Source organism: Condylostylus longicornis, unplaced genomic scaffold (genome assembly GCF_029603195.1).
Source record: "Condylostylus longicornis isolate FDR11 unplaced genomic scaffold, ASM2960319v2 ptg000084l, whole genome shotgun sequence".
Classification (NCBI taxonomy): Eukaryota; Metazoa; Arthropoda; class Insecta; order Diptera; family Dolichopodidae; genus Condylostylus; species Condylostylus longicornis.
Window position 1 is genome coordinate 1,875,362 of NW_026578052.1, and position 13,196 is coordinate 1,888,557.

The following is a 13,196-nucleotide window of genomic DNA, read 5'->3' on the forward strand; positions in this document are numbered from 1 at the left end:
TATTTCAATTGACTTCTAGAACATAAGCGATTTGTTCTTAAAGCAGAAATCTTACGTTGTAAATCACATTGCAATTTAGATATTAAATTTTGTTCTTCAATGTCTTCATGAGGTATCACTTTCTTTTTAATTTTCAAATTAATATCTTCTTGGTTCAATGCATTCAACAATTCACTAACGCTTACCAAAGATATGCCAAAAACTAAAATTGATTCATTCATCTTGTTTGTTTTAATTCAAATTGCTTAAAATTTATTTATGTTTTTATTTTGTTAAACGCAAATGATATGTGTTTGTACATGTGTGGCCTTCATTCTTCAATCAAAGTTTGACAAATATTCATATGACATTCCAAAATGTAACAGAACTGGTCACTTCAAAATCTCCCAACAAACTTTATATGTACGTATTTTAATATCGATTCTTGAATCTTGATTAAACACTGATTTGCATGTTTTGTACAATCCACAAAAATAGCTTCAAAATTTTTTTTTTTATTTTATTTGTAACTTGTACAATAATGCACGCGTTCCAGTGTGTAGTTTCAACGATTTGATATAGATGACCTGTGCAATTATGTTGCTCTTTTCCGGCAGGTGGAAATAGTATTCTTAATCTACACAAGATCGATTTTGTGTTTTCGAGATATTTTGGCCCATGAAAAATAAGTAAATGGAAAAAAACATTTATGCCAAAACAGTTAAGGTCATGTTTTACTCATATACAGAAAAAATTTGAAATTTAAAAAAATTGGTTTAACAAAATCATTTTAAGGATTTTAAGTTTTCAAATTGTAATTTTAAAGAGCAAAAGTTGGTTGAACAAACTTTCTCAGAAACCTCGTAGTCGATATTTATTTTGTTGTCACGAAGTGACATTTTAGTTGTCTTTCTTTATGTCACTGTCGACCGAAAAAAATCTAATTTAGTTTTAAGAGCCACATTATAAAAAATTATTTTTTTTTTAATATTTAATATTTGTTGAAAAATGAGTAGCTCTACAGAAATAATTAAACGAGATTTTCCTGGAGTTGACGATAGTGTTTTAGATTATGTAAATGGTAAGTGTGACATTGAGATTAAATGAACAGCGTGAATGGAATGCAATAAATTTATTTCTTACGGATTATCTTAAAAAATCCAACAATAAAGAAAAAAAGAAAAAGTCGAGATATGCATAAAGTATTGCAAAAAAAATTTTTAGTTACGAAATTTAAACACGTCGACTTTGTAATTTTCACCCGCTTGTCAATTGAATCTTGAATTAATTAAGATAAATTGGTCTTTAATTAATTTTATATGTAAAAGCTTTCCGTCACAAATTATTGTTTTAGGAATTTTGGAAGATGATGACGGCTTTAATGACTGTGATGAGCTTTATGAAGCTATAGGTGATCTTCTACAGGGGTTAGCGTTTGATAAACCTGAGGAGTCAATTAGGTAAGTAGGTATTCTCTTTTAAAACTATAGATTTCTAAAATAATATAGTTTTAGACAAACTTGCGAACAACTTTTTGATTTAATCCAGTCTAAACGCGTGGATGCCCCCACGAAAAACAAAATTTTAAATGCACCAATAAATATTGCCGATTTGGCTGCTGAAATGGACAATGTAACCAAAGATATGAAAAGTATATGGGTGGTGGAAAGAAATGGACCTAATGTAAGGACTATTGCTAGAAATGTTCCAAATCTTTTTTTTATAATAGAAACATTTTTTTTATAATAGAAAGTAGATTCAAAAAAATTAGAAAAAGCTGAGCAAAAAATTCAACAAAAGATTGAGAAACGTCAGGAGAATGGTAAAGTTGGTCAAACAATCGTACCTAAACAACAGACTGCTACCGCTTCGCAAGTTATAAATAAAAAGGATAGTAAACTGGAGAGCAAAAATCAAAATCGTAGTATGGATATTCGTATAGAAAATTTTGATTTGGCTTTCGGAGAAAAAGTATTATTACAAAATTCTGATTTAACATTATCTTATGGCAGAAGATACGGTTTAGTCGGCCGTAATGGTTTAGGCAAAACAACCTTATTACGCATGATATCAGAAAAACAACTAAAAATTCCAGAACATATTTCAGTTTTACACGTTGAACAGGAAGTCACTGGAGATGATACGCGAGCAATTGATAGTGTTTTAGAGTGCGACATTGAACGAACAAGGTTACTTAGTAAAGAAAAAGAAATTTTAAAATTAGTGAATTCTGGAAATTCGGATGCAAAATTAACTTCTGAGTTGAGTGAAATTTATGCAAAATTGCAATTGATAGAAGCTGACAAAGCTATTGCCAAAGCTTCTATTATTTTGAGGGGCTTAGGATTTTCAGCTGATATGCAGGAAAGGCCAACAAAATCATTTTCCGGCGGTTGGCGTATGCGTTTAGCATTGGCCCGAGCTCTCTTCTCTAAACCAGATTTATTGTTATTAGATGAACCTACGAACATGTTAGATATCAAAGCTATTATTTGGTTGGAGAACTACTTGCAAAATTGGCCATCAACATTGCTAGTTGTATCTCACGATCGTAATTTTCTTGAAACAGTACCTACAGACATTATACACTTACATTCGCAACGCTTGGATATATATAAGTAAAATTGATTTTCAAATAATTTTGCGTGCAATTAAAATAAAACTGAATTTTATCTTTAGAGGTGACTACAAACAATTTGAAAAAACCAAAAATGAAAAATTGAAAGCACAAAGGCGAGAGTACGAAGCTCAGATGGCTCAAAGAGCTCATGTGCAAGAATTTATTGATCGATTTAGGTATAATGCTAACAGAGCCGCAAGTGTCCAATCAAAAATTAAAATGTTGGAAAAAATGTGAGTAGAAATATAAACTTAAAAATTTCATTTTTATTAAGAAAAAAATTTTAGGCCTGAACTGAAACCAATTGAAAAAGAAATTGAAGTTAAATTAAAGTTTCCAGACGTCGAACCATTAAATCCTCCTGTGATAGCTATGAACGAAGTTGGATTTGCATATGATTCTGGTGTAAGAATTTTTGATAAAATTAATTTATCTGGGACTTCTGATTCACGAATATGTATTGTAAGAATTAATTAAAAAGGAATTGGTTATGATAGCCTTTTATAGTTAATATTTCCAAAAAAATAGGTGGGTGAAAATGGAGCCGGTAAAACAACATTGCTCAGGATTATAATAGGACAACTTTCCCCCCAATCAGGAAATGTCACATTACATCGTGGTTTACGAGTGGGATATTTTGCTCAACATCATGTTGACAATTTAGATATGAATAAAAGTTGTGTTGGAGTTATTGAAGAAGATTTTCCTGGTAAACCGCAAGAAGAGTACCGGCGACAACTTGGAAGTTTTGGAATCTCTGGGCCACTAGCATTACAAAGTGTTGGAAGTTTATCTGGAGGACAAAAATCTAGAGTTGCTTTTGCCAAAATGTGTATGGGTACGTTTATTTTTATAGTATTTTATTAAAAGAATTGGTAACTTCATGGCATATTATTGATTTCAGCTGAACCTAATTTCTTAGTTCTTGATGAACCTACAAATCATTTGGATTTGGAAACAATAGACGCCTTAGGTATTGCGATAAACAAGTTTAATGTGAGTAAAAAAATGTGTGTATTATTTATATTTCAATTTTAAAATATTTTTTTAGGGTGGTGTAATTTTGGTATCCCACGACGAAAGATTAATAAAATTGGTTTGTAAAGAATTGTGGGTATGCGGAAACAAAACTGTCCAAAGCGTAGAAGGAGGAATAGAAGAGTATAAGAAAGCTGTACTTAGAGAAATTGAATCATCTGTTTAACTCATTTGTATAAACTTCACTTTTGTTAAAGAAATTTTTGATATATATTATTCAAACTTATAAAAAAATATAAAATTATCTATAATAGCATAATTAACGGTTATTATTGTTAGCTGTCATATTTCATTCCGAATATATTTCAAAGGAATTAGATATAAATAATTAAAATATTATAATAGTACGATTTAGTGTGAATTGGGAAATTCATTCTGAAAACGATTGCAAAAATTAAAAAAAAAACAAGTTTTTTTTTCCAGAATTTTATATTGAAATAAAAATTAGATAATTTAAAATTTACACTTTTAATTTATATGTCACAATCTAATTAAATATCTTCCGATGCATCAAGCACTGCACCTGAATAAGCTAAATCCCAATAATGCTCGACTTGGTGTTTTTGGAAAAATTCTCTAGCCATTTTCTCCATTGGAAAAATTTTAAATTTAATTTCTCCGAAATGCCTTCGTTGACAAGTTCCTTCCCATACCAGAGAACAGGAGTTTGGCACTTCATTACCGTCGACATTTTTAACCATATCTTCTTCCCACTTTACTCGATGTAACATTAGTCTACGAAATTTTTTTTGTTGTTTTGGTCCACCCTCCACAACGACTACACAACAATCGCGAAATAGAATCACAACACCTGTCATATGTAATTGTTTAGCATTCGTTTCAACTTTAAATTTTTTACTCGCGTTATCTTGTAAATCTCGTATTCTAAAAACGCTCACATGGACCCCACAAGATGTATCTTCTTTGATTTTTCGTATTTTCTTTTCACGCTTTTGTTCAGTCGTTAGTTTTCTAGCTTTGTTTGCATCTTCATGGGCTTTTTGCCTTTTTAGCATTTGTTCACGTACGTGAGCTTCTATTTTAGTTGGATCCTGAACTGCTTCGTTTCCAAGAACTCTCATTAAATTAGATATTCTGAGTTTTGGTTCAGGGGGTGGAATTAATCCTAATCTAATTTTTTCTTGTTCCTCTTTCCATGCTTCCCTTCTATTTTGCCTTCGCAATTTTTTACGTTCCTTCTTTGTTAAAAAAACTGGTAAATAAACTGGTTTTAGGGGCTCATCTACAATTATTTTGAATATCATTTGATCATTTTGCTTATAATTAAGAAATTAATACAGATACTTACTTGGTGGTTTCATTTGCGTTGGATGCTCTATCAAATTCGTAATGGCTGATGTTCTTACACTTATTTTATTATCATCACTTAAGGTATTTAAATCATTTGCAAGCACAACAGAATCCCACCACTCCATATTAGGAACTTCTTCACCTCCAACATCTTGTTTAGGTGCAATTAAAGCCAATTTTGTTGCTGAGCTAATTCCAGTTTTTCTTGCAATTTGGGATATTTCGTTTTGCAATTTTTCTAATTGTGCTTTCATTCGTAATCTTTCAGCCATTTGCTGAAATTTCCCTGGCTCGTGGAAACGTAAATTTCTTTTCGACCGGACATTAGGTTTTACAGCAATACGATCATCAAAATAAGATAAAACTTCTTGACTATTTTTATCATTTGTAGAACTTTTATTGAAAACTTCACGCTTTTTGGCTCTTATATTAGCTTTTAAAGTAGGTGCTACCGTGGGTATATTTATAGCTCTACCAGATTTATCTACTGTACGTCCTTCTTCATCTAAAATAAGTGGTTTAGGTCTTTCTTGTACTTGAGGAATCATGTTGGCTAAAGAGCCTGATAATTTTGCTCGTATTTGAGCTTGAAGTTCAGCTATTTTTCTTGCTCTCTCTGCATCTTCAGGTTTTTTCGAGTTTAGAACCTGTGAAGCCATTGCAACGGGAAGACCTATTTGTGGAATTGATGCTAGGACTGGATCCTTTGCTTTAAGTGTATTCAGAGCACGTTTCCTTTCTTCTATTTCCCGTTGAGCATTGGCCATCATCAACTTTATTTGTTGAGATGTTAAACTAACTTTTGGTTTCTGAGAACTCATTTTTTTTTTTAAATTTCTAATTTTCTATTTAATATTTAAATTCAAACAAGGCTTTTTATAAATTTTGCTAAACGTAATAAGTCATAAATACAAATAAATGTCAATTTGACAAATCGAAATACCGAATTCTTTACGACAACAGCCAGGGCTCTTGTTTTTCACAAAATTTTAATAATAATCGATTATAATTTTATTCGATAATTCGACTTTATAATACGCAAATTTCTTCATTTTCACAGTGAAAATGAAGGGTCAAAAATTATTTTGGTAAATTGATTTTAATAATTAAAAGTTTCACTACATTTGAAATGGTCATTTCAAAAAATAGTTGGAATACTCTTTTAAAAAAATTTTAATACACTGTTTCGGCTGAATTTGAAGAAGTGTATACAAATCCGATTTTAAAACATATTAGAGCAATATGAAACTCAAAGTTTATGTTGAAGTGCAATACAAAGCTTCTTAAATATAATTAGAAAACTAATGACTAATTGGAAATTTTTCGAAATCCTTGCTTACTATTTTTTTTTGTTTTGTGGAAATTTTTAAGATGAAAACTACATAATTGTTTCAAAAAGGTTGTTGCATATGTACTTCTACAAAATCTTTATAAATTTAGCATATTAAGTGTTTATAAAATTGGTGAAACTGCATGTTAATCTAAAATCGAATTCAATTTAGAATAAATGATTGAATTACCTAATCATAAATTTCCGTCTAAAAATCATAAAAAAAATTTAGTTGAACTTTGTTTCTCAGCGGTCCTAATTAAGAGTAATTAACAAACAAAACGGTAACACTGGTGTTTAATATAAGCTTCGGTAAATTTATGCATGCATTAAAAGAATTGACGTATAAAAATTATTTTGGGTTTTATTTTTGTTATTAATCCTGACAAAATATTTACATTTTAAGAAGTTTAAACATGCCTGCTGAAATTGAAAATATAAATCCAAATGTATATCAAAAATGTAATGAACGTGAGACTACTGTAGCTGAATATGACGAAAACATTGAAGATCCATTTGATGAGCGTGAAATATTCGGTGAGATTTCTATTACAAAAGAAAATACGAAGATGTATTTAGAATTTTTATTAATTATAGACCTTATAAGAAATATCAATGATCCAGAACATCCTTTAACACTAGAAGAATTACATGTTGTGCAGAAAGATTTAGTTAAAGTTAATAGCGAACAAAACTTTGTGAAAATCAATTTTACACCCACAATACCGCATTGTAGCATGGCGACTTTAATTGGGTTATCAATTCGTGTGAAATTGCTCAGATCACTTCCACCTCGTTTTAAAGTAGAAGTGGAAATAACCCCTGGTACACATGCTTCCGAAAATGCTGTAAATAAGCAACTAGCAGACAAAGAAAGGGTGGCAGCAGCATTAGAAAATTCGCATTTAGCCGAGGTTATAAATCAGTGCATATCACACAATTTAAAACTTTAGAAACGATTTTTCGTTAACATAAGGAGCAATACCGATATAAATATGTATGCGTGTAAAATAAATGATATAGATACATAAAACAATTTTATTCAGAATAGAACTGCTATCAATACAATTTGTACGTTTTCTTTCCAATCTTTATTAAAATTTTGAAGATTCAAAGTTAGTATAAAAATAACACAAGATCATATATGTATGTAGGTACTACGTAACTTCTTATAAATTTTGGTTTAATATAAAACAACTTTTAACTTGGTTTATATAAACTATTTAAATATAGACTTTACGTGGCTTTTATAAAAATTTCTTAAATTTTATGACTTAATTACGTTAAGAGTGCACATTATTTTTTTAGACCTTTAATTTTTTTACCCTTTGTGTTTTTTTTGCTGGATTTTTTAGAAAATTTGTTCATTTTATTTTGATTTATATTTTGGAAATTTTCTAATTCCCGATTAGACGAATTATCCATTTCAATGATTTCGTAATTTGTAAATGCTTCGCTTGACCCCAGCAAACTGTCTGTTTCGTAAATAATTTCAGGTTTAACTATAAATTCTTCTTCGTTATTGGATTCGAACGTTTCCATTATAATATTTTCAATGCTATCATTTTCGTTACCATTTTCTATATACTCCAATTCAGTCTCTTTTGAGTCAAGATATTCATCCGGATTTTCGAAGTCATACATTTCACCAGGATCATCAATTAAATCTAAATTTGTTTGATTTTGTGCAAATATTGAGTTTTTTAAGAACCATTGATACCACCAAAAGTTTGTATCTAATTTTGAATATACTTGAGGATAAGTGTTATGAAATATAACAGCTCGCTTAAAACATTCATTCTCAGTGATACCAGTATGTTTAATTTGTTTTTGTATTTTATACCATGAAAACATTGCTTGCGCTTGAAGAATTTCTTTTAGTGGGTATAAATTTAACATTTTATGAATAAGTTTTGAAGCTAATGTTAATGAACCAAAGCCTATGCGCTGTTTAAAAACGCATAAAATTTTAAATTTTCTGTCAGCGTTTTCCGTAGGGTATTTATTCACGATGTACTCAACAGTGTTTATTGATATTCTTTCACGTAAAAATTCATCAAAACCACAATATTCGTGATTTTCTATAGGTTCTTCATAATCAGTAGACATTTTTCCAGAAAAACAAACAGATTTAACAGAATATTAAAAAAATAAAATTCAAGATGCGAAACTAAGAACAACAATATTCAATTTCAATTCCAAACAATTTTCTTGAAGAGTTAGCAACTATTTTGACGTTAATACCACTCTCACATGACATATAGGTAATATAGAGTGTTTTTAAAACATTTTATAATATTATTATAGCTGTCACTCTTATTTAAGTAATACTCTGCAAGTAGAAGTGGTTTATTGAACCATTCACCAGTTTGTTAATAGTGACTTGAAGGAAATTTTTATAATATGTAAAAATTAAATTTATTAATCATTATATGGAAGCTACATAAATTTTTCTGCAGGTGCTGTCATCTTTTTTTATATAATGACTACAAATTTTATCTTTCTTTATTAAAATTGAGAAAATCCCGCTCTCTTACGTTAATTTTCTTTTGAAATTTTTATTTAAAATTTACTTATTTACAAAATTTTTATTAAGCATAGAAAAAATAGAAAAATATTTAAGTTTTTTAAAATAAATTAAATTTTTTGTACATAGATAAAATCGAAATACATAAAAATTGGAGTTGTAAAAAAATTCAGTGCCAACTTTTTGTAAATTATTAACAATAAGGCAAATGTATTTAGAAATCATGGTGAAAATTTTTTAGAAACAGAAAGCCGTTCTCTTTAGAAACGCATTTAGCTTTCACCTATGTGCATGCATACATACCTTAATAAAATCGTAGGTTCGAATTTTCGAATTCACCTCCAGAAACATTTTTACAGAAGATACTTAACGCAATAGTTTGACAACGCAGAATTATAAACTTACAAATTTAACAGCATTTTTTTTTTCTACCCGCAAAAATTAAGTGAATTTTTTTTAAATAAATATCTAATGTATATATGAAGTGAGTTTTTATTTTTATTTCTGTCATGCTTTGTGACTTGAATATTTTCTGCAGATTATGTTCAAAAGTGTTTTGTTGCCTTGAATGTCGTGTTAAACATGAGTTAGATATACATTCTGTTACTGATAAAATGGATATATATATGCTTCCGAAATTAGAAAGCCTCTTAACTTCTTCAAATTTAAGTAAAGTGCAATCTGCATCACATATAATAAAACACTTTCCAAATCGATGTCTAAAGTGCCTGATGATATTCTTATTTGGTGCTGAGAATCAAAAAACGTGTTTGTGTAAGCTTAAAATGAACGATAATGCAAAAAATCCAGATGTTAACAAAACTCCATTAGTATTTAACGAAGAGAGTTACAAAATACCAAAAGCAGATATGGAAAGAAGCAATTTAAACAAGCATAATTTGGAAACTAAAAACGCTTTTAAAAATAGCACTAAATCGAAAAGTTTTGATTTCAAAAAAGATATCGCCTACAAAATGAATGATACGTTTGAAGGAAATATTAAGGTTTTTCGAACAACTTCTACACCAATGCAAAAGTTCTTGTGGTTTCCTGGCAATAATGCATCTCATTCTCTATCTGGAGGATACCATTCTGAAATTATATCAGACATTTCTTCTAATTCAAAATCTGCAACTAACTTAACCAAAGCAGTTTTGAAAGAAAATATTTCTCAGTTTTCTAAAAAAGGGGACAATTTATCTAGTGCGACAAAGAAAATAATTGAAACTCGAGATTATAAAAACTCTCCTCTTGATTTGAGAACGTCGGCAGTTTTATTGAGAAATCATAGTTCTCCTTCCATAAAGGTTTGTGATAAGCAATTTTCGTCAGGAAACTGTGAACTTACAAAGTACTATTCATTTTCAACGGGAAGAATGATGGAATCTTTGTGTATTAAATCAGCATTATTAAAAAATACATCTTTATCTCTGCAGCTTGAACAAGAATTTGATGTTTACGGTTCTTTTAGAAGTATGGAAGTAATACGTTCGGAAGCAATCAATTCTCATAAAATTGGTGTAAAAACAAAATGTAATTTTTTTCAAAAACAACAGACTCCTTCTAATAACACCATACAAATTACACCTAAATGTAGAAAAGGATTAGAAAAAAAAGTAATTGATTTTAAAATGCAAAGTCAATACAATGAATTAGAAGAAAACGAAATATTTTATACTCCAAGTTCCAGTTTTCATAAACAGATTTCTCCAAAGAATAAGAATTTAAAAGACAAAATAATGAATCGTTCAGAATTGGCAAGCAATAATAAAGAAAATTTTCGAGGTAAAATATGGGATGTGTTTTCTTCACTGATTCGTTTCCCTTCTTTTCATAAAGAAAATTGTCCAAAAAATGTCCAAGGATCTGATATTGTTCTGGATGATAAATTTACTTGTTTTGAAAGTGCAAATATTGATATTTTACCTAAAAGGAAAAGAGATTCTTATGAAGATTCAGTCACCAATAACCACGTAAAACGTATGAAATTGATCTCGGGTCGCAAGCCCTTGGACAGTTATAAAAAAAGAGTAGATACTTCGTCAATTATTGAAACTTAAAGAATAAAAAGATTCGTGCCTAAAAACAATTTTTTTGATTATTAATAACTACGATATTTTAAAAATGGATAAATGAAATTATTTTTTAATGTACTTATATATTTCTTTTGTTTGTCAATAAAAAATGTTTTATTACAAATTAAATTTTAAATACAAAAGTGTAAATTAATAACGTAAAAAAATTAAAACAATTTTTTTTTTTGAAATACTTATTACAAAACCTGTTTTTGCATTTATCCGCATAGAAGTTTGTTCAGTAGTGCATAAAATTTATTTTACTTGTCAATTAAAATAAAAATTGTACATGTTTCTAGATCAACAAAATCGTAATAAATTGCAGATATCATAACAAAAATTGTAGAAATCTGTAAGAAACATTAATGTAAAAATAGGGTTTAAATGAAGTTGGCTACTGTAACGTGCTTTGAAAAGAGAGAAGCTCATGATGCAATTATTCTTATATTGGTAGGTACGTATGTAAAGTTTCTTCTAATAAATTATTATTTTTTGTAGATATTTTTGTTGTAGAAAAAAGTAAGTTTCTAAGTACTTTGATTGAAGTAATTTGCTAATCAGGACTCTATTGTATCAACGACTTTTTACTTTTTTGATGAATCAATCAAAAATTTGCAAAGTTGTAGCTTCAAGTGTTAGAACACTAATGAACTATACTTAATAATAAAAAAGTCCTTTTCTAAAAAGTTAAAAAGAAAAAGGGGTTGGTGCAAAAGAGTCCAGGTAAGTAAAAGTGAAATATTATTTATAGTAGACAAGAAAATATGTAGGGTACTAAATATTTTGCGACGTTAACATCATTGCAAGACCATAATTTTTTTTTTGTTGTGTTTTATTTAAAACATTCTATTCGGTCATACTTGCTCCCTAATATATTTTAACTTTTAATGCTTAGTAATTTAGCAACTTGATAGCTATGATATTTTTGGACCATAAGCAAAAATATGAAATTTTTGTATTAATAAAAATTTCATATTTTTATTAATACAAAAATTTTCATTTTGGACTATTTAAGGAATTAACCACTTCATTATTTTGTGATGTAGGTGTTTTATAAAGCTCAGAAAACGTCGTACATATATTGTACATAATGTACGTATATTACAATATTGTGCTAATACTAATTTTCAAGTACATTTTGTAAATTTTTATTTTTTGCATTGAAAATATTTAATACATTTAAATTTTCGTTTATAATGCCACTAAATTGTTGAGTTTTCTAAAGAATACACGTACATTTAGTACATAATCTATGATAGTACGTCGCTATGAAAGAGTAAAAGAATATGATAACGATAGAGGTTTGAAGAAATTGCAACGTGGTTCACCGTTTTTAGTTTCTAAATACTTCTGTCAATAAACAGCTAGCAATATTTCGGAACTTAGTTTTGATAAGAGATACAAAATAATGAAATCCTGCAAATTTCTGGCTTTTATTTTTGATAGCTGTAATTAAGAGGAAATGAATAAGATAACTAAAATGAAAAGATTTAAATTGATGCTGTAGAATTACTGGACGTAATGGCAGCATATCTTTATTGTAGTCTATTAACATGTCAATAATCAATTACATAAATATGTATATACAACTAATGTTTAACTATTTCTAAATGTTAACTGGTTCTACTAATTTTGAACTGTAATTCGTTTTCGATTACGATTTTGTTCAGAGTTGTAATTTCCAACAGTTAAGTATATTTTCGGAAACCTAAAACGATTGAAGAAAATTATGACAAAATGCAATTTGAATTTTTCGTAATGTCCAACAATATTAAAATAAATAAACCAATGGCAAATGACATCTTCTTTAATAATAATAACAATAAATTCTAATCCATGTAAATAATCTAAATAACAACTAGTATGTGACAATAACTACAATATTAATTTATAGTAACACTAATTTTATTATTCTTTCATGATTATCTAATTTTAATAATTTAAAAAAAATTAAATATGGTTAAATTTATACAAAAAAAAAAATGTTAATTATATTTGCATTTTAGAGTATGTACGCGGTTATATACCTAGTATGCCAAGTAAGTATTAATAAAGAAAATCATTCACAAGAAAAATCACAACATAAAAATAAAAAAAATAAATAAAATATAAAAAGATAAAAAGGAAAAAAATTTATGAATGAAACTGAAAGCTTTATTACTATAAGAATTTTTTGTTTGCATTGTTCATTTTCTGTTTCTTTAGTTGTTTTTTTTTTTTCATTTCATTTTGTGTGCGCAATGTATAAACTGTTTTTTCTTGTTTTACCCGATCGTACATATTTTGCGATTTGTGATATAGATATAGCCGTAGATA

General features: G+C 28.4%; 4 protein-coding genes across 4 annotated transcripts; 3 read left to right on the plus strand and 1 right to left on the minus strand.

Moving 5' to 3' along the window:
• Positions 1 to 903: 903 nt before the first annotated feature.
• Positions 904 to 3,957, plus strand: LOC129613439 (ATP-binding cassette sub-family F member 3). Its single transcript, XM_055527493.1, has 9 exons — positions 904 to 1,060; positions 1,334 to 1,439; positions 1,494 to 1,662; positions 1,729 to 2,597; positions 2,659 to 2,832; positions 2,887 to 3,061; positions 3,128 to 3,437; positions 3,504 to 3,595; positions 3,651 to 3,957. Exons 1-9 carry the CDS (start codon positions 988 to 990, stop codon positions 3,801 to 3,803), a joined length of 2,121 nt encoding a protein of 706 aa, XP_055383468.1. The 5' UTR covers positions 904 to 987; the 3' UTR covers positions 3,804 to 3,957.
• Positions 3,958 to 4,046: 89 nt separating this feature from the next.
• Positions 4,047 to 5,841, minus strand: LOC129613440 (U4/U6 small nuclear ribonucleoprotein Prp3). Its single transcript, XM_055527494.1, has 2 exons — positions 4,947 to 5,841; positions 4,047 to 4,880 (listed from the first exon to the last, which is right to left on the minus strand). Exons 1-2 carry the CDS (start codon positions 5,767 to 5,769, stop codon positions 4,129 to 4,131), a joined length of 1,575 nt encoding a protein of 524 aa, XP_055383469.1. The 5' UTR covers positions 5,770 to 5,841; the 3' UTR covers positions 4,047 to 4,128.
• A 753-nt stretch (positions 5,842 to 6,594) lies between these two features.
• On the plus strand, positions 6,595 to 7,348 carry LOC129613524 (MIP18 family protein galla-2). The gene is made up of 2 exons (XM_055527630.1): positions 6,595 to 6,815; positions 6,876 to 7,348. The coding sequence occupies exons 1-2, from the start codon at positions 6,695 to 6,697 to the stop codon at positions 7,229 to 7,231; spliced, it is 477 nt and encodes a 158-aa protein (XP_055383605.1). The 5' UTR covers positions 6,595 to 6,694; the 3' UTR covers positions 7,232 to 7,348.
• A 1,877-nt stretch (positions 7,349 to 9,225) lies between these two features.
• On the plus strand, positions 9,226 to 10,923 carry LOC129613559 (uncharacterized). The gene is made up of 2 exons (XM_055527673.1): positions 9,226 to 9,289; positions 9,344 to 10,923. The coding sequence occupies exons 1-2, from the start codon at positions 9,285 to 9,287 to the stop codon at positions 10,863 to 10,865; spliced, it is 1,527 nt and encodes a 508-aa protein (XP_055383648.1). The 5' UTR covers positions 9,226 to 9,284; the 3' UTR covers positions 10,866 to 10,923.
• Positions 10,924 to 13,196: the final 2,273 nt, after the last annotated feature.

What these genes read in the sequence shown, in the direction of transcription:
- LOC129613439 (XM_055527493.1), top strand. Translation starts at nt 988, where the DNA reads ATGAGTAGCTCTACAGAAATAATTAAACGAGATTTTCCTGGAGTTGAC. An exon ending in CAACGCTTGGATATATATAA is followed by an intron (nt 2,598 to 2,658) that starts GTAAAATTGATT and finishes TTTTATCTTTAG; the next exon opens with AGGTGACTACAAACAATTTG. An exon ending in ATTAAAATGTTGGAAAAAAT is followed by an intron (nt 2,833 to 2,886) that starts GTGAGTAGAAAT and finishes AAAAAATTTTAG; the next exon opens with GCCTGAACTGAAACCAATTG.
- LOC129613440 (XM_055527494.1), bottom strand. Translation starts at nt 5,769, where the DNA reads ATGAGTTCTCAGAAACCAAAAGTTAGTTTAACATCTCAACAAATAAAG. An exon ending in AACGCAAATGAAACCACCAA is followed by an intron (nt 4,881 to 4,946) that starts GTAAGTATCTGT and finishes AAATAATTGTAG; the next exon opens with ATGAGCCCCTAAAACCAGTT.
- LOC129613524 (XM_055527630.1), top strand. Translation starts at nt 6,695, where the DNA reads ATGCCTGCTGAAATTGAAAATATAAATCCAAATGTATATCAAAAATGT. An exon ending in TGATGAGCGTGAAATATTCG is followed by an intron (nt 6,816 to 6,875) that starts GTGAGATTTCTA and finishes TATTAATTATAG; the next exon opens with ACCTTATAAGAAATATCAAT.